Source organism: Ixodes scapularis, unplaced genomic scaffold (assembly GCF_016920785.2).
Source record: "Ixodes scapularis isolate PalLabHiFi unplaced genomic scaffold, ASM1692078v2 PGA_scaffold8__174_contigs__length_109621045, whole genome shotgun sequence".
NCBI lineage: Eukaryota > Metazoa > Arthropoda > Arachnida > Ixodida > Ixodidae > Ixodes > Ixodes scapularis.
Window position 1 is genome coordinate 79,116,541 of NW_024609883.1, and position 26,950 is coordinate 79,143,490.

At 46.3% G+C, this 26,950-nt stretch overlaps 1 protein-coding gene across 1 annotated transcript in view; it reads right to left on the bottom strand.

Moving 5' to 3' along the window:
* Positions 1–14,072: 14,072 nt before the first annotated feature.
* The window catches only part of LOC120839251, a 65,884-nt gene continuing 53,006 nt past the window's right edge, over positions 14,073–26,950 (bottom strand). The window contains exon 2 of the mRNA XM_042287035.1: positions 14,073–14,126. Coding sequence (XP_042142969.1) covers positions 14,073–14,126 — 54 coding nt within the window. The remainder of the gene's footprint in view (positions 14,127–26,950) is intronic.

Genomic DNA, 26,950 nt, shown 5'->3' on the forward strand with positions numbered 1-26,950 from the left:
CGGAGGTTCCGGAAGGGGAAAAAGGCTCGAGAACGAGGAGGAGATCAAGAGCGTCCCAATCGAGGCCTGCCCCGATTGCGAGGGAGGGAACGAAACGAAGGACTGAAAGGCATCGGCCGTCAGGGCTCGGACTGAAGCTTGTCCCGGGACGGACGTCGGCGAGCGACCTGCTGACAAGCAGCCACAGCCAGACCTCACCAGCCCGTGCCTGCTGACAAGGAGCCACAGCCAGACCTCACCAGCCCGTGCCGGGTGACAAGCAGCCACAGCCAGACCTCACCAGCCCGTGCCTGCTGACAAGGAGCCACAGCCAGACCTCACCAGCCCGTGCCGGGTGACAAGCAGCCACAGCCCGACCTCACCAGCCCGTGCCGTGTGACAAGAGGCCACGACACGAGAGAATGACGTGCAACCTGCCAGGTTCCAAGCGCCGGCCCAAGCGGGTGAGCGGACACCTTACGTCCCCAGTCGGACAATAAACGTCCTAATTTAAATCCGAGTCTCGTGGCATTTCTTCTCCTCTCTACCCCAAAAGGGACCCCAAGGGTGGTGTAACCGCTACCTCCGGTAGCGATCATCACACGGATCATACGAGGTTTTGTATTTTTCTAAGTCGTTTACTGTGACAAGTGAAGAATTTTATGAATAACATAGTATATAAGTGGTGATTTATGTACGGTGCAAGCTCCTTTGTGAGCTAATACGAGACATTTTCAAGATGTAGTGTGTATGGTCATTTTTACGTACGGATTAGGCACTAAGTACGGACTCTGACAGAATGCTAACAATCTAAGCATTTTTTTAGGTTGAAATCGCCCTTTGCGTATTATACTCACCGGGTGCGGACTGTGGTTCGTAAAATACGGTGCGTGTCACATTTTTAATGAATAGCAACGCGTGGGCAGCTCAAGGTTTACACTCCTCGTCACCCGGTAGGATGATTGTTATAGGACTGAACCTTGTAACAGCTGACCTAACCCTAGCCAACTAGCCACTAGTAATTAAATTACTTCAAAAAGCGATTAGATTAGATGTTCGATTGCAGTAACGAAAAGTAGTCTGCTATAACTGACGATCTAAGCTGGAAAATGTCCAATCTCTGCTATTCAGCCCAAAGAAGACTATGGTCACAAAGATGGAAACTAAAACTCGCTCTCTCAGAAGTTAAATTAACTACCTATGTGACCGATAGGTGGTACCAAATTGACAGGAATGAACGGGTTCAAAGAAGAGCAGCAAGGTTTATATTGTTAAAGTATAGAACTACTAACTCTGTTAGTGAAATGCCAAAAATACTTAACTTGCCACATCTTGAAGATTGACGAAAAATAGCTAGGTTAAAATTTCTTTACTCAATGCATCGAAATCTTTTCAACTTTGACGCTCAACGTTGCTTAAAGGGAAGCTACGGAGCTTCTTGGAAAAAATGAGTTAAAAGTGAATTCAAGTGCATTTTTACCCCGTGAACCCGAATACCCAAACCATTTGCTGCGTAAGTATTGTTAAGCGCGAGAAAAACGCGAAAGACAGTCGCTGTCACTGACGTCATCGACGGCTCTTTTGGCTGCCCAAGGCTAGGGAGGCGGGGCTTCAGTCCTATTTTGAAATTGCTCCTATGGCTCTCCGGCGCGTCGCATTGAAATACAATTTTGATATCTGTTAATCTAAAGGTCAAATGAACGCAATTTAAGCGTTTTTTCTCAAATGTAGAAGTGCCCCATCTTCCCTTTAAAGGGATGCTGAACCGAAACCTGGATTCCACAAAACACGACGGCAAAAGCATGCAACGGGATGCTACAAAAACCAAAAGATCACTCATACAGCGATATCTCGAACGGATGACCGTATTTATCAAAAAAAGAGGCGCATTCGGCAGGAATGTTGACGTCATATTTCTCCGAGAAGGAGAAGGAACGGCCTCGCGTCTTCTCCGCCTCGCGGCCTTGAGGGAGCGAAGCGAAGAGAGGAGGAAACTAGGTATCTTGACGGTCACGCGCCTCGTCGGCCTGGTTCAATCTCGACTTCTTTTTCCAAAAATAGGGCCGTCCATTTGAGATATCGCCTTACTAGTAGTGTTGCAGGGATTGTGGCGTCCCGCCTACATCTCTTGCATTGTTTTTTTTTTTTTTTTTGAATCCAAATTTCGGTTTACCATCCCTTTAAAGCCGCGAACTTGTCGTTTAGTCAGAAGCAGCCATCCAGATCAAATCACACCCCTAAGGACACGCGTAGACACCTTTCAATATTCCTTCTTTTCACGAACCATAGAAGATCGGAACTCTCCTGTTCCTCTAAGCCAATTTGAAAATACTGTGCTCGGCGGCATAGCGTCTCATAGCGTAGGGTAGACTCTATACTGTACTTTTGAGCAGTGGGGTTGTGCTTGCTGGAATTCTGTGCTAAACATTTTTTTTTCTAACATTCTTGTGGGTTGTTTTCAAACTGTCGTGCATGTGGCCAAGACATTGGCCCAATATGTATATCTTGTTTTCGCATTCGCATTTAGTGTTAAAACTCCACTCTGTATCGGGACTATCGGCCCTTCTAGGGTAACGGTATCAATAAACAGACAAGTGTACAATAACCAGAAGACCCGTGGAAGTAGTCCTACACGAAACAACACTCCGCGTGATGCAAATTCCGTCCGGAAACCATGTTGTAGGTCTTTCGTCGCTAACATACGGATATTCGAAGCCCGGAAACCCGGATCAATGCAATTCCGCGTTTGCCATCATGGTTTTACGACTTTTTTCATGCTCTTTCATTTCCCCTCTCTCATTCAATCTAGATTACGACACGCGACACGACGAGGAGTGCACTTATATAACCCGACAGCGCATGCGTGGTCACGTGGGAGCGGCCCGATCGATACGAACCACGTGTCGCAGACACGAGACAAAGAGAGAAATTTGAGAGAGAGGGGGAAGAGGGGAGAGGCGAATCGTCTGAGACCGACAGACGGCGGCCATGACCTCGAAAAACGCGAGACGGGGCGCTAACTGCGCATGCGCGTTTCCTCCTCTCTTATATTGCGGGGGAGGAGGCGAAAGGGTTCGTCCCTCTCCCCTTGGATCCGGAGAAGACGAACGTCGAAGACAATGGGAAGCTGCGCTGAAGAGAGGAAGAGGAAGACAGGAGTTCGTCGAGGGTCACGGAGGAATGGTGATCGCGCAGTGAATTCAAACTGACCCTGCCACCGATTCGTTTTAATATCCATCAATGTATTAATTGTTGTCGGAGTTGTATAAGTGTTAAGTTTTATTGCCACACGCTTTTTTTTTAAGCCGTTTTTTTTTACTAAGACTTATTTTTTTAAATTTTAGTAGATCGTGGGTATGACTGTGAAGTTACAATTTCTTGTAAATGTTTTAAGCTTTACTGCTACGCTACGCGATTTCTTTTCTTAATTTTTAAGCCGGTCTTTTTTGAAGACTTTTTCTTTGAAATTTCGGTAGATTGTGGGTATGAAGTTACAACGCGACGACGTCAAAAAGTGCTATTTCCCCCCTCATAACTTTGCCTCATACCGAAATTGATAACCGACCGTATGTCTCTTTACATAGCACGTAAACTCCACTTCCTTGTTTTTACTTGCAATGCCGATCTTGTATCTTTCATCACCTGATTTGATTCCGGTGACTATGTGTATTATATTGTTCCTGCAGTGTTTCTACAATTGTTCTCCGGTTTTCACTGAGCAATTCCCGCAGTGATAGTGTGGTTAATTTCCTTCGTGCAGTCACCGTTAGCAAGTAAGTCGAAACTTACTGCTTCCAGATATGATATAAATGTCCAATTAAATGCTCAAATGAAAAACAAAACGCATTATTTTTAGGATATTTTTGGCCCCTTAGTTACGGATTTATTTAGATAACTCAGCGCCTAACGTTACTGCATACGGGTATTTTAAGACAAAAGGAAAAAAAAAGATCAGGGTATCGCGGTACTAAAAAAAAAGTGAAAGCCGTTTACAAATCCCTGTAACGCCGAATTGGAGCGCAGCTCTTGAGGAGGAGGAGTGAAGGGTACTGAGGGGAGGGTAGACCCCTCCCCCTTCTCCTCCTCCTCCCCTCATTCTTTAATATGCTCCGGGGGGGGTGTCACGTGACTTCGGGGAGGGGGTCACGTGACCTCGGGGAGGCGTGACCTGGGGGTGACCTCAAGGCCACGTGACCCCAAAGGTGACCCCCACGTGACCTTGGGGTCACGTGACCTGGAGGGGTCACGTGACCTCGGGGGGTCACGTGACCTCAGAGGGGTCACGTGACCTCAGAGGGGTCACGTGACCTGGGGGTCACGTGGGGTCACGTGACCTTGAAATGACCTTGGAAGGGGTCACGTGACCTTGGGGGTCACGTGACCTCAGGGGTCACGTGACCTTGGGGAGGCGACCACGTGACCTCGGGGGTCACGTGACCTCAGAGGGGTCACGTGACCTTCAAAGGGTCACGTGGGGTCATCTTGGGGTCACGTGACCTTGAGATGACCTTGGAAGGGGTCACGTGACCTCGAGGGGTCACGTGACCTTCAGGGGGTCACGTGGGGTCACGTGACCTTGAGATGACCTTGGGAGGGGTCACGTGACCTTGGGGGTCACGTGACCTTGGGATGACCTTGGTTACGCCGACGCCGACGCCGACGGCGACGGCGACGCCGACGGCGACGCCGACGCCGACGGCGACGCCGCTCAAGCCGGGAACGGGCCCCTAAGAGCTGCGCTCTAAAAAGAATAACCGAAGTACGCTTCAATTTATGTTTTTAAAAAGTAATCCACCGACTAGAAAATTACAGAAAGAAATAACGGATCATTCGTAACTTTGTTATTTCTGCCGTTTGTGCTAGTGCGACGGTTCGAAGGTCACGACGTAGTGGACACAGCGAAACTTCCGGTATACCATGTAGAACGTGCAAGTGTGAAAACTGCCTATGCCATTATGACAACGTCGGGGCTGAAGCCGTAGCCATTATAGCCTCGCAAATCAGTTTGCATTTTTTCTGCTCGATTATCGATCAGATTTTCCAAACTTCCCAGCAGAAGTAACACCTCGAAATGGGCTTGTTCGGTTCTTTCAGACACCGCGAGCTTCCAATAACGATATAGGCTTTTCTTTTTTTTTTTTTTGTTTTTGTTTTCCGTATTGCGCAACGATTTATTTTAAGCGAGACCGCAGGTAGAGCATTTTGCAACTATTAAAATATCACCTCGCCTCAATCACACAAAAACTAAAAGAAAAGAAAACCGAATGTGTTTTCCCCCCTTACTGAAGGTACAGTGGTGAATCAGGTTTCGTGCCTTATTTATGTGTCGTCACCATCCCCCATCTGTAAGCTGGCAGCAGTGCCACATCGGCAAAGACCAGTTGATTATTTGGAAATTGGGTTCAACAAAACGCGGCAGGCAAAACAATGAAAACAAAAAATGTAAGGGGGTTTGTTTATGCTGAACAATACCTCTACATGGTTGGATAAAATGCCGAACCTGCCCATTTTCGTTACTATTTTCTCCTTCTCTAGCCTTGGAGTGCAGGATAGTGCTGTTTTTAGCATACCTACTATGCTGAGTTCTAAAGGCGTGAATAGCGGGACCGCTCTTGCCAGTGTGAACATCAACCTCGTCCCCTAGCCTGTCATAGACGCTTTACCAAAGCTTGCGTAGTCGTGCCACGTTTTCTCTTTTTTTTAATTATTATTAATTTTTGATTTTATTAATATTACTATTATTATATAACTGCTGGATGTCTCCAGCAAAACTGGAAATATCTAAAACATGTAACCACTTTAAGCGTTATCCCTAACGAGCTTCATTAAAACTGCTATTGTTAGGCCAATCTTCAAGGGCGGAAATTCCAAAAAAGTAGAAAATTACCGACCGATTTAAATTGTTTCTGAGCTGGAACATATTTTTGAAAAACACAATTTTCACATCATGACCAGATTCATCGACGGGGGTTTGATTTTATCATCTAGAAGACCAGGGGTGGCCAGGGTGACCCGGCCTAAGAGTCGCAAACAAAACCACGAAACTTCCAAGAGCCGGGGGGGGGGGGGACTTTTGTTTAGAGCAATAAACGAAACTCGAACTACTTTCAATCTATCCGAGTCCAAAGCAGTCCACCTGTACGTAAGGTAGCAGTAGCAAAAGACTACAAAACCGCTGCCTGTCTTTCGATTTTAAAGGCATTCCATTTCTCGTCTTGTGGAAGTGCTCGTGTGTCAGTTTCTGGTTATAATTTCATTTTTCACCCAAGCTGACTTGCTGGGTTCAGTTATACAAGCCATTATAGGTTTTGACGAACTTGCCATTCGATATACCGCAAGTGTTGTGTGAATAAGAAATCTATTATTATTATTATTATTCTTTACGCCCACCTCAAAAAAGCAACTAAAACACTTCTCATTGATTGGACCTTAACTATTCATTAAAAGTTTCTTGTCTTTATCTTGACAACCTTGTCGGAGCCTTTTTATTTACGTCTATTTATCTCCACATTGTTTATACCGGTCCACTGTAATTGACTCTCTATATCTGTGGCATGTACAAAGTGACTAACTGCCCCCATGATTGTCTATCTGAGTTAGATTGTTAACTAATTATATACATAGTGACTTACTGCCTCTCCCAGGCCATGCCTCACAAGCCTACCATGGCTTTGACGAGCCCGAAAATATCAGAAACAAACATAAAAGCTGAATAAATATTGTTATTAGTATTGTTGGTTTTATTTCTCTTTTTTGTTTATACAAGAGGGACCAAAACTGCCGTTGCAACTTGACGAGCACACACTCTGCCGGGAAGATAGAATCGCAAACGAAATGGTGCAAGTTGGCTCTCAGCACGCGCTCCATGGCAGGCAACACGTGTTTTGATACTCTTCCAACGCGCCGAATTCGCCACGAATGGCTGGCGCGCATGCCAGCTGACGGAGTTCTAAACGCCTTGTCTCATCGCGGGAATGGATGAGAAAATTCCCGCACTAATTTATTTTCACCTTCGATCAGCCACTACCTTACCCGTTTCCTTCTCTCTATCTCTCTTTCAAAGACACTGTCTCTCGTCTCCCTCCCTTTCTTCACCTCGCTCGCTACCCACTTCCCATTCATTGGCAGCCTTCCATGGGGGGGAGGGAGGGGGTGGGGGGGGGGGGGGGGGGGGAGGGGGAGAGGGCAGAAAGGCTAGCCTTCTCTCCCTCGTGAGGAACCCTCGGGGACCGTGTAGACGAAGGACGCCATTTAACTTTAGCCCCCTTCCTTGCCTTCCACCGAAGACACCCACGAGCCCGCGTGTGTATTTTTTGCTCGCCCTATTTTCACTCCATAGCCCTTATATTTTGTCGCGATTTTTTTTTTTTTTTTCTGTTTCTGTTTTTTGGTTGTTACTTCTATTGTGGATTCGTGCTCATGATGCCTTGCTAATTCCCTCTCGCGCTTCTTCCTACCCTTTGCTCGGAGACTTGTACGCTTCAACACGTCCACGCTCGCTTCCTCTTTCCATCTACGATCATTTTTTACGCCATATTTATTCTTTCTTTTTATTTCCCCCATAGTTTTCGTAGCAGACGTCCGCGAATACCGGCTCAGAAGGCTGTTTCTTCACCAAGCGCGTTCCTTACATGGCGTAGCAAGGCCAAAAGAGCAGCGAAGCGATCTGAATGACAATTAAAACCATAAAAATAAAAGGGATCAGTCTTGTTAACACAAGAACGACAACACTGAAACACAGTACTGGTGCTAAGTCGACGAGGAAAAAAAAAGAAAAAAAAAGAATAGCAGGCGACAGAGCTGAGTGATATGGAACAGGAAAGCGCGGGGAAAGTTAACAGAGCGCCACGCTCTCGCGGTTTCTCGAAGTCGTCTCGCGTTCGGGCGAGAGTCCGTCGGTGACGCACAACGGCCGGCTCGTCTGCTCTTTTGGCGCGGTAGCAGAAGTGAAACTTTGCGCGCAGCCAGCCAGCTCGCTCGCTTCGAGTTTGTGGTGTTTCGTTGTGTGGAAACATATTGTATTGTGCGGTTGATTTCGGACGGCTGTTGAACGATGAGGTTTGGTGTGGTTGTGTCGTGTTCGGCGTTGTTCGTCGTCGTCGTGTTGGTCACCCTACCCCGAAAGAGCGCCGCAGATGGCGGCGGTGAGTACGTCGTGATCGTGTTCGTCGACGCCGAGTTAGGCCTAGCGGTGGAATAAGTTTCTCGGTAGAGCCACCGCCTTTCTAAAGAAAGACAGAAGCGTTCTGCTGTGGATGTTTTTGGTTCGATCGTTCGATTGAATTGCGACGGCGTTTGAGAAAGCTTCTTCACGTGCCATCTGGCAAGCCCTTCTCGCATCGGATGACCTAGTTTGCGTTTCCTTCGGCGCGTCGGTGTAAACGCAGAACAAGTATCTAAACATTGCGTTACTTTAAGGAAAGCGGTCGTTGCGACGTGTCAGCGTCTCGATTTATTAACGTAAAATGTGGGTAAGTTGTTTTTTTTTCCGGCCGAAAATAGATGATCGAAGGCAAGGTGACCCACATGAAGGCGGGGGCCAAAAATGTGGTACGGCTCAAACGCCAAAACAGACAGGGTGTGCAGAGCAAGAACAGACGAAGCACGGTGTATACCTGAGTTCCGTTCGATATAATCGAATAACGGCGGAAGCCTTAGATGCGTAAACACTATTTTACCGTGCTAACATTAGACAGACAGATCAGCCTACGAGTAAAAACCATTTTCATAAATATGTGCGACGAGTAATTGTTTCCGAAGAGAGCGAAAACGAAAGTAGAAAAAAATTAATATTTATTCAACTGCATATATGTAAAAGAAAATATCGCTTAACAGTTTAGTATATAACAATTACCGACCAAACGAGGCAAATATTAGTAGGAAAACGAACTGTAACGAAAAAACAACGTGGCTGTTTTGACGAAGCTGGTTTCGGGGAACGTGGTTTGGCGGAAGGCCAACAGGTAGGGTGCTCTATGACGGCAAGAATATATTAAGCAGTAAATACAGGTTTCGCATTGGACGATTAAGTGACAAAATAGAACGTCTTATTTTTTGTATAAATTCATGTATGAAACGCCGTCGTTAAAACATTACTATTCTTTTTTTCTCTGTTGCTTCAAAAATAAATTACGCGTTGCCGACCGCTCAGTTTGGGCCCAAACGCAGTTCTGGTCATTCGAACCAGATACCAAAGTTTCAGAGGTTGCGGCCGTTTGGTTCAAAAGTTATAAGCGATCTTAGTAAATTTTCAGTGAGAAAATGGCGGCCCTCGAAGCCCATTAATACACGGTGCTACCGCACTCTAAAAAACGTCTGTGCGTCTGCTTTCCCGCACAACACCCTGAGAGCCAATCACCGCAACTTACGAAGCCAGCTCAGCGAATGACGATGCCGAAACATATGTTTAGACCAAAAAACGCAGTCTGAGTTGTGACATTAAGCAATGCAAAACGTCACGCTTGCATTGCTTAATGTCACAACTCAGACTGCGTTCTTTGATCTAAACATATGTTTCGGCATTGTCATTCGCTGAGCTGCCTCCGTAAGTTGCGGTGATTGGCTCTCAGGGTGTTGTGCGGGAAAGCAGATGCACGGGCTTTTGTTTGGAGTGTGGGAACAGGTCCTCTTTTCTCACTGAAAATTTCCGAAGATCGGATAAGAAGAAGTTCCGAAACTTTGGAATCTGGTCATATTTGGGTGGGATCAATGTCCGAGTGGGCTAGCGCGCACCCCTCGGAGCATGGAGAGCGAAATCTTGCGCTGCAGAACCCAGGGATCCTGGGTTCAATCCCCACCCCTGCCCGTTTTGATCTGGATGAGCGTATCGTACGTACCGGCGTGCGGTCCTCGTGTACCACTATACTGCGTAATGCACGTTGTTAAAGACCCCAGGCTAGCGGTCGTACCGCACCGACTAAATTGCTCATCTACAGCTGAAGAGACAAGTCGCCCGTTGAGGCAGACTAACCTCAGGCTGTATAAACACATACTGAGAGTTGGGCGATGCATATTTTAGCTCTGCAATAACTTGTTTGAATACGTGTTCTTTTTTTTTTCTTGCATGACTTTTTTGTTGCACTGCGTGTCCGGAGACAATTATGTCATCAAGTCCGCGCAGAACTCCGGGTCATTTGTATAAGATGTATAAAGAGTGTAACTGTAGCTGAAGATATTTTCCCCTTCGAGCAATTTGGTGTTGGAGTTGTCAATCAACTTGTTACGAAGGAACCGTCGATTGTAACCGTGCACGCGCGTTGGACTCCAGGCCTGCTCAAGTACATCGCCTGCCTGCAGAAGCTGTCCGGCTCCGGCGGTGCCTGCGGCAAGAAGAAGCAGGAACTGAGCGTGGTGGAGCAAGCGTTCGGCACCAAAGAGAACCACCACTCGCACCACCACAGCAAGGACAAGAAGGGACTCTGCTGGTGAGACCGAGTCGCGTGAACTGTGAGCGATGTGCGCGGCCAAAAGTGTCGCTGCGGTCAGCTTTCCACGATTGGCCAAACCATAGGCATATGAGCATTGTCAGATTGTCAAGTTTGACGGTGTAAGTTTCGGATTGCGATGGCTCCTAGCTTCCACTCTGCTTTTTAAACACACCATCCAACTCGTCGTCGCACCTGGTGGTAGGTAGCCGGGATAACAACTGGTGACGTCACGGCGACGCAAATCCCAGTCGTGAAGTCACGGATGGAAACCGTAAGAGGGCGCCACCGAAACATTTCGGCGCTAATAAAGTAGGCGAGCGGCGCCTGCACAGACGGTCGTAATTACTGCTAGTCCTCGTGTTCCCCCGAAATCCCGAACAGAAATTTCGGAAATTTTGATCCCGATCCTCTCGAGCCTATACCACCACCACTCTTAGTATAAAACTGAGGCCCGTGCACTCGAATTTTGACGTCATAACACAGTGAGATCGGGTTCCGAGCGGAGGCACAAAATTGGTTCACGAGCGCGACATCAGCGTTTTGGCTGAGCCCAGTGTCCGATAAGCGTGTCCGAAAGGACTCTCGGCATCGGGCTCGAGCCCTATTGCTGAGTGAACGCCAGTCTTGTACTCGTTACTGGACAAACGTAAGCGATTAGGTTTACAATTACTCTCGCGTAAAAAAGTATTAAAAAAGTACTCGGAGATTTTTCAAGTGACAGAGTTTTCTGCTGGTTTGAAAACGGATCATCCGCACTGTTCGTTATTGGATTAGAATCGCATAATTACATAATACTTACCATCTTAATCCACCAATTTTAATAAAGCCATCTTCCTTTCGAAGCTTTTGTTCGAGGAATTCCTCACTAGAAAACTTGTAGGAACAACGGGCGTCATTAGGAACGGGTGTGGGGAAAAAAAAAAAAGAGAAAAGTAATGGTTACGAGCAACTTTAGTACTTCTAAAGTTAATCAGATTACAGTTGTTATTAATTCTTTAAAAAATCTAATCGAATGTTTTCAAAATTACTCAAAAATAAATAATCGATTACGAGTAATTTAATTACAATTGTAGTGAGCTACCGTGCTAGTCCGGTTGACGCCATCCTAGCGTGATAACGTTATGTGATTGTGTAGAAGAGGTTTTCCACTAACTTCGGTCATTCTGGGTGGTGTCGTTCAAAACTCAAAATTCCGCTAAAGCAGACTTTCGTTTAGTCGCCATTGTGACGTCACTGTTATCACTACAAACGCCTGGCGTGGCAAATCCCGAGCGTCTCGTTATTCTTCCTCGGCCAATCAGATTGCGGCATTACTCGGTAAGAACGATGAGGAGCCAATCACGAAGCGAGAAGCGCAAGTCACGCCCCACCTTTGTTAAAGGGGCACTAAACCACTCTATGCGATAGTCTATTGATTATGGTCATAGCTTAATCTATGGGCTCTAAGCATCCTAAAAGAAACCAAACGTTACATCCACTGCATGGCCGATTTCTTTATTGAAATTGGTATCAAAAGACCCGATTACATCGAGACTATCTCAGACACCAGGGGGCCCGTTGCACGAGGAAGGGCAGGGCTCTGGCATTCCCAAGAGTTCTTGTATAGGCTCCCTACGGGAGTCAAAGTTGCGCGTCTGTTTTCCGAAATTCCCTACCAATTTTAATAAAAAAAAAGCCGCCACGCATAAATGTATTTTTTCTTTTTATAGGATGCTAGAGCTTTTAAAGAAAGAAACACAAGTTACTGCACTCCCGTTCACCTTTATTCAGCTGAGACTAGAACCTTCGCCTCCAGTTCTAGCTCGCTAGCTTCCACGGTGCTTTGCTCGCGCGTGCCTGCGCGCTCACATTTGTGTTAACAAGGGCAGAAAGCTAGCGCCGAAGGCGGAACTTCTATAGTCCCAGCTTAAGGGTGATCGGAGTATATAGCAGGCTCGCTCGGCGACATATTTGAATTACCTCGCCGTTCCCCGAGCTCCTGCCTCCTCTGATTGCAGCTGTTGGCTCTCTGGAGTTCTTTGCGAGGAAGCAGCTTTAGAGACTCCCCAGATTCCTTAAAGCCACAGTCACACTGCATTCACACATCATACAAAAGACCATATTGGAAGCCTATTTGCTTTATACTTACGTAATATCTGCATACAGTTGTTGTACGACCAACATGACATATGCCTGTCGTAAAAGAAAGACGCGCGCCTGAGACAATGCCTGCATACTGTCTTTTGCAAGATCTATTAGCGGATTAGCAGTGGGAAGGCGGCTTAAGAACATGAAACGTATGAAACAACCACTGTCCCCGTCAGAACGTAGAGCCTCATGCCTTGGCTTTGTCCCGCAGCAAATTCTCCGGCTACGTGGACTGCTACCTGAAACACGTCCGCCACAGCTGCGGCGAGGCGGCCGGCAAGTACGCGCTCAAGTTCATCGAAATGACGACGCAGAAGTACGTGCGGAACACCTGCCACAAGTTCGACAGCCGGAAGTGCAGCGCCGCCATCGCCCCCGCGGCGTCGGGGGGACTCCTCGTGTCCGGGGCGGCGGCGGCCATCTTGGCGTTCACCCTTCTGCTCTGAGACCCCCGTGACACCTCTCTGGTTTACGTCGTGGGTCCCCAAGGTCACGTCCCGCGAACAACCAATGTCGCTTGCTGTGTCGAACGACGCGCATAAAACGTCGCTATGAGCGCCCGAAGATGTGGAGTGGCCCTAAAGCGCCGCGGTGAAACGTGCATCGTCGCCTTATACGAGTAGTGGCAAAACCAACGCGGATGACGAAGCATCTTTCCTGGGGACGGGGGTCAGAAAATTGGGTACTGCAGTCGATTGGTTGGGTGCGCTTGCGTTAGAGCGAAATGTCGCGCTGGGAAACTCGGGTATCCTGGGTTCAATCCCCACCCCTGCCCGTTTCGATCTGCACGACCATCGTGGTGCGGTCGTGCATCACTCTTGCGTGGTACGCGTTTAAAAACTATGGGCTTGCAGTGGTACTGCACTGGCTAAATTGCCAATCTACGGCGGAGGTGCCAGACAACCATTGGGGCTGACTAACCTCTGGCTGTCTAAACGAACAACGCAGTCTGTCACTACGCCCCCACGTCCATTATGAAACATGCATCATCGCGCCTGTCGATGCCGCGGTAGTTTTCGCTACTTGTACACCTTTCAGACGCTTTTTGCCCAGGCAGAATTCTGAGTCGCTGGGCTGTGGACGCACGAGAGGCGTCTGACGTCCTGCTGAAGAGAGCACATTCTCAGAACGTGCCTCATAGCCCAGTGGACAAAGAGGGCCGCGCGCAGTAGGCGTTAACTGGACCGGTCAAGAAGCACAGACTGCACTTTGTATATTTTGGAAGTTTAGGAGTGGCTAAACAAATGACAGCGCTTTATATCGAGGCGTGTTTTTAACGCCTACAATTGTGCCTTAAAGAAGCGGGCGTTTTCTGCTGAATGAAGCTATAAAGTGAAGTGGATCTAAATCTCCAAGCCTTAGTGAATGTCAATAGATCGATTTTACAGGGTGTTCTACAAGATCTGTACTTCGGCTGGGAATGATTCGCGAGCGATTTCATGAACAGGGAGTAGATGTGCGGGATATAAACCGCTCTGTGATATTCCGTTGTTCTTGTTAAGAGGGGAAAAAAATGCTCAAGAAGGGCCTTTGTCGGACTTAGACAGGAGTTTTAACCGGATGCTTTTGAGATTTATCGAACTGCCAATGGGTCTGTAAGGGGTTGTCCAAACAGGACACGTAAAACGACAGTTTACCGCCACATAAAGTGCGGCGATCTGCTTCCGTTCGTCTTTTTTTCCGGGGGGAATGCTTCCCTGTACCACGTCCGCGCGTGTCTTTCACGGAGGCCTACAGCACGCCCATTACGTGGGTCCGGACAGTCTCTCACAGGCTCTGTTGGCTGTCAATCAATCGCCCAATGCCTCCGCTATGCTGTTCAAGTCCCGTAAACGGCAAAGGGAAGGATACGAGGACGCGGCAGAACAGATGGACAGGCAACAGGCACGCCATTGGCAGGTGGCGTGTGGCGTGTGAGATAAGCACCGAAGTCACAGAAAAGCAGAGGGGCCAGGAGGAAAGCCGTGAGGTTTGCCTGGTGCATGTCCGAACAGAAGACGGGTTGCCGAACTTCGACTTTCACTTCATATAGCGAAGAAGTGCCTCCTCACGTGTCCTGAAGTACGCCTGGACACCCCTTGAGGCCCATATAATAACGCTTTACATCCGCGCCAAGTTTGTAGAACATTATTTGTTGCGTATTTTTCACTCATCTTGCATTTTCAGACTTCGGTTGTGATGACTTGGTATTTGGTCCAAAATGGCGAATGAACTTCCGTCACCCATAGTTGCTAGACCACTCAAATGATTCGGCTCACAGCCAAATCAAACCGAACAGAACATCTCTATATTCTGTCATTGTGAGTTTCTCATAGCACTTCGAGTGAATGAACATGTCCGGTCGTTGATTGCGGCTTATTCAAAGTTTGCGAGTGAAGAGCTGTGAGGTTACCCCCTAAAAAATTAATTTTGAGGGTTTAGGAACCAACGAAGGACTGTGGTCTAACTTCGACCACTTGGGATTTGCTTGACCTGCAATCGAAATTTCCTTCACAGAGCGATTTCGTCAGATTGCGGGCACTTTTACTAGGATTTGAACGCGCCAACTGGGGATCTTTTGTTGTTTGTAAACTGTACACTTCCTTGAATGCGTGGCATTGTCAGCCGTCATAATAATCTAGTCTAATTTCTAACGAACGTAACGCCCTGAACTTAAAATGGCGCCGTCTAGTGCACAGAAACTTCGTAAAGAATTAAACTTAGGCTCTAGAAGCAATATTAGAAAAAAAATGTTTGTCGCTGCTTAAACAAAAATCTCAAAGCGAGTATTTTGTTTAAAACTTTCAAGTAAAGGGTTTTGAAATATAAAGTTAATTCCTAAACAATGGTAAAAAATGCCTGATCTTTTCCTTAGCTCTGGCCTGGCATTTCTTTGCTCGCATCAGAAAGTCTAAGGTCAATAGCATTTCCTACCTGAAGAATTAACATATTGATACCAGTACGACTTTACGATCCTTCTCAGGGTACTGTGTTGTTCTTTTTATAACTCTCAGTGTAAACTGTGTATATTGTGAGCTTGGTTGAAATGTGCCTTTTGAGTAACTATTCTGTGTTCAAAGAGTCGCGGTAAACCGGAAAAAAAAGAAAAAAAAAAGGAGGCGTGACCATCGTCAAGATGAAGTGTTTTGTGGTATGTTTTTGGTCGAAATGTTTACTTTTGCAATTTGCAAACCAAGCAGAAAATTGGTTCGTACACCACTGAATAGATGCATGAATTGTGACGTCACGAAAGAAAGTTAGTATCGTAGTCGAAGCTTACTTGTGTCGGCCACCTACTGTGTACTACAACAGTCATTAAAAAAAAAAAGACCTAAGAGTTTGAAGGAGAGGCGTATTCGGAATAGATGCCTACGCCATTCAGAAATACCCCCGCAAAGTGTTGACGTCATCGATTCTCGTTCTCATAGCTACGGCAATTGCGTCCTCTAACGTTTACACACCTTTCAAGTGCTGGAAAATTTAAACAAAAAAAAGGAAAAGAAAACTAGTAAAAATAAAGGGTAAGACATCTGACGCAAAAATTGTTGGATCATATACACCTATGAGCAACGACGCGGAACGCTTCAAGGTTGTCCATTCTATAAATAACGGGCTACGCGGCGGAGCGTATACAGGGTACGTGGTAGTTAGTTACCTAAAGGGACTATGATGCAATATTGATTGATAGATTGGTTAAGTGGCGTTCGCAATAATCTCACTATGATGTGGCCACACGATCTAGTGTCTACCAGTACAAGCATTGACGAGGGTCTTTTTTTTTCCCCTCAGCTACCACTCTTGTGGGGTGTAGCCAAGTCGTCGCCACCTTTTCGTAACCAACAAAAAAAAAATCTTTTCTTAGTGAATGATACCTTGTCCAGTGGGGCAACAATGGGGCAAAATGAGTCCTGCTATACTCCGTTTCACCCTATGTTGTACCGCAGCGAAGGCTGGAAGCGCGAGCTCATAGCGTTGACAGCTGGCCTTACCGCACGAGAGCTTGTGCCGCCGAGATCTGCCCCAGATCAAAGAGCTCGCGCTTATAGCCTTTCCTGCGGTACAACATAAGGTGAAACAAAGTATACCAATAGCCATCTTCGATCGGAACAATATAGTAACTGACACTCTCAGAAACGCGGGGCGTGAGGTGCCCCGAGCATATCATTATCGCCTTGCAGCCAATAAGATTGCGTCCTTAAGCAACAACCCCCCCCCCCCCCCTTTCCAGAAAAAGAAAAAGAGAGGAGCATGCAAATAGCAACATTCCTCGTTTCTTGAGCTGGCACTGCAGCTCAAGAAACGAGGTCCAAAAGGGATCACAAAACGCTCCCGTTTTGTGGTCCCCTTTGGACCCCGAGACTTAAAGAAAATTAAAAAAAAAAAAAGTAATCTAAAAGTACAGAAAGCACAACGTTCATCGGGATTGTTGCCTCCCCTTGCTTAACTTTGATCGGCTGTTGCCAGCCTGCTTGAGTTTTCGCTTTGCACTTCTTACTGTTTACTCAAAAAAAAGTTGCTTACTTTAGTCCTAGGTTGTTTTTTGTGTGTGTGTTTTGTAGTTTATTTGGAGAAAAAAAGCGGATTTTCTAAAATTGTACATACTTTTACTGTATGGCGCCTCTATGAACAAAAATTATAATAAAAAAAAAAATGTCGCGAGCGTTTGAATAAAAGTTGTTTATTATTATCACGTCTTTATTATCATCAATTTTCGCCCGTCCTTTATTTCCCCAGCCCGATCGTCGCGAAGGGACTGTCCGAGGTTCAGTTTCATACACTTGCAATCAAGTAGGCCCGGCTAAGACAGGACCCGTTCTTATTTTAAACACTACGACGGCTTAGGACCTGCTCCGCAGCAGCGCATCCGATCCTAAGCCGTCGCGCGATACTTAAAAAGCGGTCTTGTCTCAGTCGGTCCTACTCGGTGGCAAGTGTGCGAACGGGCATTTAATTTCTTGACACTTACGCACAGCAAAACAGTCGTCATTGGTAAGTTCCACTTCCTCATTTGGAAGCCAAAGTCACCAAGTTTAGCGAGATACTTTTTTATCGACTTGTGATCCTTTTATGTTCTCCAAAGGGCACTGTAGCACTCAAAAGAGACGATAGAAGCACAAAATCGGAAGACAGGGAAGTTAACCTGGAGTAAACGTCCCGGCTGGCTGTTCTGTGCCGAGGACGAGGTATGAGGAGATACAATTACAAAACGATGCTTCCTGGACGACTGAAAAGTTTTCACAACGAAGCACTTTTAGAGAATCGGTGAACCCGCGCAATGCCGAGGTTAACGTGCAGAGTCAAGATCGTGAATGTATCTGCCGATTTCAACGAAGGCCATCCGAATTGCCCCCGTGAAACAAGGGTATAAGTGTTCGAGGGTCGTTCACGTGTAGTGATATTTTAAAATGATTCCCGGTCTAAACCTCCGTTCATCGTAAATCTGGGTGCACTAGCGTTCGGCTAGAGTTGTTCCGCTTGCGTTGCAGAAGGTTACGTCGTCGTTAATAATAGTTTCACTAACGCCTCCGCAGATTCGTCCGGCTCGACGTTTCTTTTTCCCAGAGGCGGAAAATAACGGGGAGAGAACCGGTGCCCCTTGTGAGCGAGGTATTTCGTGTGCAGACTTGAACGTTTCGCGCTATGCACGAGTGCGCGGCGCAAAACGGCTGTAAATCGTAATCTCGAGCCGCCAGGCTGTGCAAGTGTGCACGGGCGTCGCCGTAACAGACCTTCAATTTTGGTTTCCTCCTATCACGTTTAGGCTAGCTACTCGTTATCGTGACCGCAGCAGGGCAGGTTATTGCAATTTTAGATACTACTCTGTCCTTCTCCCCAGCACTGTTCTTTTTCAGAAGTTCGTCATCGCCCGCTTCACTCAGTTTTCACTGTATCGGCACCTGGGCAGGACAAGAGAAGGTCAGCAATGGCGACTGTCGTCTGGGGCGCGTGGAACGCGTCTAAACTCGAGCGCCCGGCGCCGGAGATAGTGGTTTGGTTGGTGGTTTTGGCGCTCCTGATGGTGGTTCTAAGCCGTAAGGAAGTATACAAAAAGAAAAGTAAACCAAAAGACAAGCTGGTATAAAAATAAATCGAGTCGAAAGTAAACAACATGCCAAACACACACACACATGTAGGAGCTATCTCGATCGAGCAGTCTTCCCCCCTCCACTCAGGAACAAACGGGGCCAGACCCCCACGAATACATCTGAATCCCCCTACCGCTCAGGAGGGGAGGTTAGCGTCACGCGGGCGCCATATTTCTTTGCATCTGGGAAGAGAGAGAAAGAGTGAAAAAAGAGGGCGCTGCTACATAAAAGGAAGGAGGGAAAGGAAACTTTGAGGAAGGAGAGGGAAGAGAATGAGGAGGATTACCGACACGGATAACGATCTTCAGAGCTCCCCCGCGAATCGCCTTCAGAAAACAAAATAAATGTAATAAAAAAAGAACATATTGAATGCGTCTGTGTGCGGCGTCGAACTAGGGGCAGGGAGGACGTGCAAAAATATTGACCTGCGTGACAGGAAATAGACAGTTGCAAAAAAAAAAAAAACAGAAATAGCGAATGCAGGAGTTCCCCAACTCCTCATCACGGTTAGACCGTTCCGGTTACACCGTTCCGGGTACGTCGCGTGATATCCAGGGACGTATCCCTGTGTGTAGAAGTTGAGACCTGAATGACACATTGGGAGTTGGGTTGTTCCTCCGACTCGCTGGTGGCGGGTCGGGGTGACCATCCTCCCCGGGTTTTAACCTGGAACAGCAATTATGGTAGGTACCGTTTGGTCGTGGTCGTCCTTGACGAGTAAGGACGACATGAACGCAATTGATTATATAAGAATGAAGATAAGGGTTATTTTAGAATAAAATATACAAATATAAAGACACCGACCCGCTTAATTAAGCATGTAACGTTTGTATATAGGACTCGCATAAAGTTTTGCGATTTGCCTTGGAAGTTCTTCAGAACCTGTCGTCTTCCGAGCAAGAACGATTGGTGCGAAAATTTACAAAGAACAAGCATTGTGGTAAGGGTGTTTTCTTGTCGGGCCAGTGTACATATGTTCGCATATCTAACGTATAGTACGATACACTGTAAGCATGAGCAAGCCACTAACGGCTTCTCGTGGTTGTATCTCAAAACTGCAAATGGGCACCAGTGACGTTTGAAACCACAGTTGCGGTGAAATTCGCTTTTTATTCGTTGCACGTACTTGAGTGGAAAATGTTTAGTGTATTGCTACCAAAATGGCTGCGTGGAGTGCACTATATCCTCGATGTCGTGTTCCTGCTCACAGCATGGAGCAGTGCATCTTATAAGCCCCTGTAGGCCAAAGAAAATATTGTAAGTTGCACTCTCAGCGTCCACACTGCAGGGAAGCAAAAAAAAAGTGTAGTGACATCATGCGCTCAAACTGATTTTGGGCGTCCCGTGCAATCCAGATGTGTAAAACTGTACTGTTCGCGTGATATCATTAGCTTCGTGTACTCTTTGGGAAATTAATCTGGGATGAAGGAAAAACTTGAAAGGTGTCGTCGAGCCAACCCAGCCAAAGCTTACTGCAAGGTTCTAACTACAGTTCAGCTTCAAAGGACGCAACTGTACTAGTACAATGTGGATTAGAAAATGACTGATCTAGCTGTACGTTAGAACTTCGAACTAATGTCTCGCAACCTTTCTACCTCATTCAGCCCAACTAAATCACGTGATCAATACTGAACTTGTCCGAAGAAAGAACAGAAAAAAAAGGAAGTATTATAATAAAAAAAGAAGCAAAGAATATAGAAGGGGTAAAAAGAGGAAGATGGGTCATAATTAGGCCGAGCTAATGTGCTCGCTCGTGGGCTCGCGGAACCTGGAGAAAATATCAGCGGAAGCTCATCGTAACTGTTCCGCATAAGCCTCCATACCGGATCGAAAGATGAGCAGATACGGTACAAGATGGAAGCTGGTTAGGAGCGATAAAAGAAGGAGAGGACGGGGTTAGATACGCGAGCGAAGATATCGAAGGTTCGTTACAGCTTCGTGTCACGATCCAGGGGGTCCATTGTTAGACGCGTGAGCGCTGCAAAGCTCCGCTTCGTGAACTAACTAGAACCTCAGCCACGATGTCGATTCGGAGCGTTGTTATCATCAGTGCACGTTGTAAAGAAGAGAAAAATTATTCTTAGGATGTTTATACCTAAAGGAAGCCCGCACGCTCCTAGCAGGCGTCTTGTTCTATCTTGGTCACAGAACGGTATTGCTCATTTTAACTGTATTGCGTGTTGGTACATTGACTCGACTATGAAAGACGGTGTTCGTTGTCTCCTGTCCCGAGTTTGTTTCATTCTTTCGGTGTCGATCGAGTCAACGTTAGCCTGTAGCAAGTCATCTTGTTAACTGACCTTTGCACAGAGTAGACGAACCATACTGCGCTGGCACTATATGTGTACCTGTCAGCTGACAATCCATCTGCCAACAAGAGTTAGCAGACACTGCGTTTGCTAACTAAAGTTTGCAAGGAGCATATCTGCCAACCCAAGTTTACAGACCTTATGACTGCAAACTATGGGTAGCAGACAATGCGTCTGCTAACCAGAGTTGGACAATGCGTCTGCAAATGAAAGTTAGCAGGTGGTACGTAGGCAGACACCGCGTCTGTTAACCAAAGTTTGCAGACAGTATATCTGCTAACCATAGTTAGCAGACAATGCGTCTGTGACCAGAATCGGGCAATTCGTCTGAAAATGAAAGTTAGCACGCAATATGTAAGCAGACACCGCGTCTGTTAACCAAAGTTTGCGGACAGTATGTCTGATAACCATAGTTAGCAGACACTGCGTCTCCTAACCAGAGTTGGACAATGCGTCTGCAAATGAAAGATAGTAGGCAGTATGCAAGCAGACACTGCGACCGCGTCTGCTAACCGGAGCTATGCATCTACAACGAAAGCACGCGCGGTGCTAGCTTTTAGTCGCGTCATGTCTAGTAAGCGTGCAACACGCTGCGGGATAGCATCGCCGCTGCGTATATACTCCATTGGCGGAACAACCAATGGGACTAACGTCTCTCATTGATGAAAGCAGAAACCGGAGACTAGGATCCGCGATCACGATCAACGCGGTCGCCTCCCCTTCAGATGTGACGTACAAAAAGAGAGGAACGGAAGGTGCATTTAGCGAAAGAGATGAACGTTGTCATCATAGAGGACTGTCCCCGGGGCGATGGGCACCACTCTTCTCTGTGAAAGAGAGGACGGGGAAAGGGAAGAGAGGTAGAGGGGGAAGAAGGAAGAGAAGGAGAGACAAACCAAACGTGCTTCGGTCGGGGCTCACTGAGATCACCGGCTCGCACCAGCGATCCCCAGGGGACTAAGAGGAACTCGCGCGGGCAGCACACAGGACTCGAGGGAAAGACGCATATAAAATGGACGGATAGATATTTAGATGGAAGGGTACAAAGCGCTCGAACCCACCCATCCACCCACCCACCCAGCCCGTAATGTTATATGGGACTGTGTACACACCCTCAGAACTATAGTCACATAAAGCGAACAGTCATTCGCTTTTAGAGCGAGGTACGGTTTGCGGTCACGCTGCTTTGAGAGGGTTTTTCCACGTATTGTGAAAAAAAGTCGTGGTGGCCTGCATCGCTTACATCGGTTGTAGACGGAGCTCCTTTTTGTATATAACTGCCTGCACCCACTAACTCCGCGCTGTTTAACTAGTTTTTCCAACTTGTTGTTATTGTTGTTTTGAATTTTCCCATCTCTCCTCTGAGTGCTTCTTTCTGCTCGCTGCAATGCCTATCTGGTTTGAGGGCATAATAAAGAGGTAAACCCAAAGAGTCACGTACAGAAAGCCGATGTGGGTTGTTGGGATAATGTAAAAAATGGAATTACCCACCGAACTTTGGTTGGTATGGGTATAGTTATCTATGTGGCGAATGGAACGATATTTTATACCGGTGACTGCTCATATAACAAGATTAATTATTGCCTGATAGGAGACAATAAATAATGTATTCGAATGCAGCTACTTTGGTGCAGTTAACTGGAAATTGCATATGGGCACTCCATTATTAGCTGTAGCAGAAGGACTTGCTACTTTACGAACACGAGTAGGTCCTGCACCCATTACGCTTGAAACCTCCAAGATACTAAAGAAACAGCTTCAAGAACTGGTAATTGTAAGCGAACGTTGTAATGTAACTTGCATTGTAATGTAACTTGCATTGTAATGTAACTGGCACTGTAATTTGGCGGCCCTATTCCAGATCGATTTCAGGGTCAACGACTAGAAATATGATTCTATTTTGGAATAGAAATAGAAACTTGTTCGAGTCGATACTGTTTTATCTAATCCGTTTTTCCCAACTTCAGGCGTACCCCAGGGGTCAGTGTTGGGGCCACTGTTGTTCCTGGTATTTATAAATGATATTTTAAAGTGTGTAAAGTTTGCTAAAGTGCTTTTATTTGCCGATGACATTAAGTTATTCTCAAGTATTTGTTCTGAAAAAGATTGTGATGCGTTACAGTCTGATGTTTTGAGTATTTTGCAATGGTGCTCATCCAACCGTTTGCCTTTGAATATAAACAAAACTAAAGTCATATCGCTAACTAGACGTAAAAATCCCTTACATTTTAAGTACACGTTAGGAAACTGTATTATTACTCGAACTGATATGATCAGGGACCTCGGGGTGTTAGTCGATTGCAAACTGACGTTCAGTTCTCATGTAACTACTATTTGTGGTACCGGGTTCAAAATGCTTGGTATGATCTCCCGTTTGACTCGGCACTTCCAAGCACCTGAGGCCATATTACGTTGATTTTGTGCTCTGGTCAGGCCCAGGCTCGAATTCGGTTCTGTCGTGTGGAACCATTTAACGGAGACTGAATGTAGACGTATTGAAGCGGTGCGAAGGCGTTTGGTTCGCATAGTCTATGATCGATACTTCCACAAGAGACTCTACTTCGACCACCATTCTCTGTTTAAGATTTTGAATCACAGCACTTTGGATGACTGAAGGCATTGCCGAGATGCGGCTTTTCTACAAAAGCTTATCCAGGGTGTAATTGACGTACCTGACCTTTTGGGCAGCATAAAGTTACGTGTGCCAACGAAATTCACGCGACAGTGTGACATGTTCTACCCCGACATGCGATTAAAGGAGTCACCAATCTATCGTATTCAGAGATCATGCAACCTCCTTGTCCAGCACGATTTTTTTTTCATGCCTTATTTTACCTTTAACACCTGATGTGTATTTTATGTACTTTGTTACGACTGTTTTATTATACTGACTGTTCTAATATGACTATTGTGGTTTCCATATGTTTGCATGTTTCATAGGAATCCGACTTCTGTGCACCAAAGTCAAAACCATTATGGTGTTTTTGGGCACGCAATAAATAAATAAATAAATAAATAATAAATAAATATAAGATCAGTGTTCGACGTTTTGTTATAAACCTTTGTTCTTCTTTATTTTTAATTGAATATTGTTTATATTTTGTATAATATGTATCCCATTCATCATGTAACCCACCCCCCCTCCAAAAAAAAAAACTTTTTTTTTTATAACAATGGGCCCTAGGCAATTTAGATATGAAAATAAAATAAAAAATACAACTTTACCCAAAAACCCATTATGACTTTTCACTATCTGGATTATCGAACTCGAAATCTAACTGGAATAGCTTCTGGAAACCTGAAATCCATATTGCAGACAAAAGGATATTTTTTGAAACCTCAAATCCAGATATCATTCAGATATATTTTCAGCTCCATAATCTAGATAACGAAAAGTTACACTGGGTTTTTCGGTAGGGAATGAGACGCGTTTCCGGGGGAGTTTAGGTGCACACTGGACATCTTGAACCAGAGTGGAACACAAGCGAGGTGAAAATTAAAAGCACCAGTCGTCCTGCAGAATCGCGTTTGTCGATCCGATTTGTGCGCAGACGGTTCAATCCAATTGTGCTGGTTTCCGTTTGCAGAACGTTCAAGGACCGTTTAGCAGACGTTCGTGGGACGTTTGGGGGACGTTCGTAAGACGTATCAGGCCACTTTGAAATGTTTCTGAACATTTCCGGGACGTTTTGGGGCGCTTATGGCGTTCATTGAAGCGGTGTGGAACGTTTGTGGAAAATGTGTACGACGTTTGCCAGATATTGGTGACACGTTCGGTAACGTCTAGGACGCTTGTACGCCGTTTGTAGGACATTGGTAGGTTTTAGGGTCGTATCTAAGGCGTTCGTAAGACGTTTGGAGGACATTGGTAGTTTGCATTATGGACGCTTTTTAGCACGTTTGTAACACGTTTGTAAGATATTGGTGTAAAATTTATGGACGTTTCTACGACATTTGGAAGACATTTGCAGGGCGTTGGTAATAGGTCTCTGACACGTTGGTACGACGTTGGTAATACGTTTCGTGGACGTTTGTAGGACATTCGTAGGTCGTTTGTTGAACATTCGCAGAATGTTCGCGTCTCCACATCCTGGGACTCGAAAAGATGTTGATCCCGTACAAAGCGGATTCGCACCGCACTAGACTTAATTCGTCGCAACCGGGGTTCCTTCTTGCTAAACGACCAGCCCTACCCCCTATAAGGGAAACTGAGAAGAAAAAAACCCTTAGTGAAAAACAGCAACAACGGACGATTTAATCTTCGACGTTTCGGCCGGAGTCCGGCCTTCGTGAGGAAGGCCGGACTCCGGCCGAAACGTCGAAGATTAAATCGTCCGTTGTTGCTGTTTTTCACTAAGGGTTTTTTTCTTCTCAGTTTTATACCCACGCCTTCGGCCTCCCGCCACCATGCCCGTTGTATATATATATATACATATATTTTTTCTTTCTCTCCCTATTTTCGGTCGGAGTTTCTCCCCCACGCTCCGAAGAGGTGGGGGTTTTGGTCGGGAGCTTTGCCCGGTCCTGTCCAATCGATAAAGACGTTCCACGAGGTTACAACAGCCGCGAGCCCCGCGAGCTCGCTCCTGGAGGAGAGGTATACACATTTAATATCTCGGAGGGCTTTTTAAACACTCGGGGGTTCTCAGCCAATCAAGAGGGACGTACGACGGCGGCAGCCGCCGCTCCCGGCCAGCCTCGCTCAATAAGGGGGACGATATACGAATGTTGCAGCGCTCTTGTCGCGTCGTTAAATGAATTCGTTTCAAAACGCGGGTGCTACTGGCTCGTATACGCTGCTCTGCTTTCTTCTTTTTTTTTTTCTGTGTTAGAGAATGAGGGAAGGAGGACGCCAGGGAAGCTGCAATGATCCCCGCGTCGCCGTGTTATTCACGCGCCGACGTTCTCGATCGATTGGTGCCCGGGAACGTGGCTTCAAAGGCACCGTGTGCTCGCTCGCTGCACTCAAAAGAGAGAGAAAGAAAAAGTGTTAATTATATTCTCGCATTTGAGTTTCGATGCAAATTTACGAGAGAGGAACTTCAGGCTTCTCGGACTTAATGCTGTCAGCATAGACGTGCCGTGGAAATAACTTGGGAGCTATCATAGAAGGAACGCCTAATCGTAGTAGATCCGTCGCGGGTGTGTTCAGCGTTGATCAGCACCCGTACTGTAAGCACGTTCGAAAAGAAAAGAAGCGTGTCTGCGTTCTATTATAAAAGGTTATGCCGCCGTGAGTTGTTGATAGACCAACACTGCTGTTTACAAACGGGTTTGCAATTGCCCACACCGGTACACGTGTGCAGAAGCCAAATTCGCATTCGTCCAAGCAATTGCGCATGCGCCGAGCCGACATGTTAGTGATTAGGATCACGTGTTAGCTAGGCCGTCGTGCATGGGCGTACATCCATTCAGCTCAGCTTATTTTTATTACCTTTGAAATTCTCACTGCTTTTCGTTTTCACTACGCTCAAACGAGAGTAAGGTTAGTGCCCTTGCTGGCACCAAGGTGACGCTGATACCAATGGAATTCGAAGTGTTGAATGGTTTTATCTATTTGTCCGACGTTCCAGTGGTGGCGGAACGCAACTTCTCCACGACACACAGTGCTCCCGTTAATTTTTATTGTTTGTTTTCGGCGTTAACCACCTCAGTACGCCAGCCAAACTGAGCATCTATGCGAACCTAGGAAAGTTATCAAAGGTCTACTCACTATTTTTTTTCTTTTTTTTTTTTCAGTGAGCATTATCGAAACTGCTGCGCAAGAAGCAGAGAAACTTGCGGTCAGCATACATTCGTAAATCTGCCCCAGTCATGTTTATCAGCTACTTCAACCCGGGGTGGCTGAAAGTCGTTGTGTGCTATTCCGCATAAATTGCTCAAAACCGTTTTAAAACAAGTGTGCACGAATGAAAGGTTTACTACAAGTTACTTGTACATGCCGAAATGTTTACCGACACAATCTACGAGACACAAACCATTCAATTTGAAGCTTTTTTTTTTTCTTTTCTGCAATCAATTGTTGGTGTAAAGAACAGGGTGT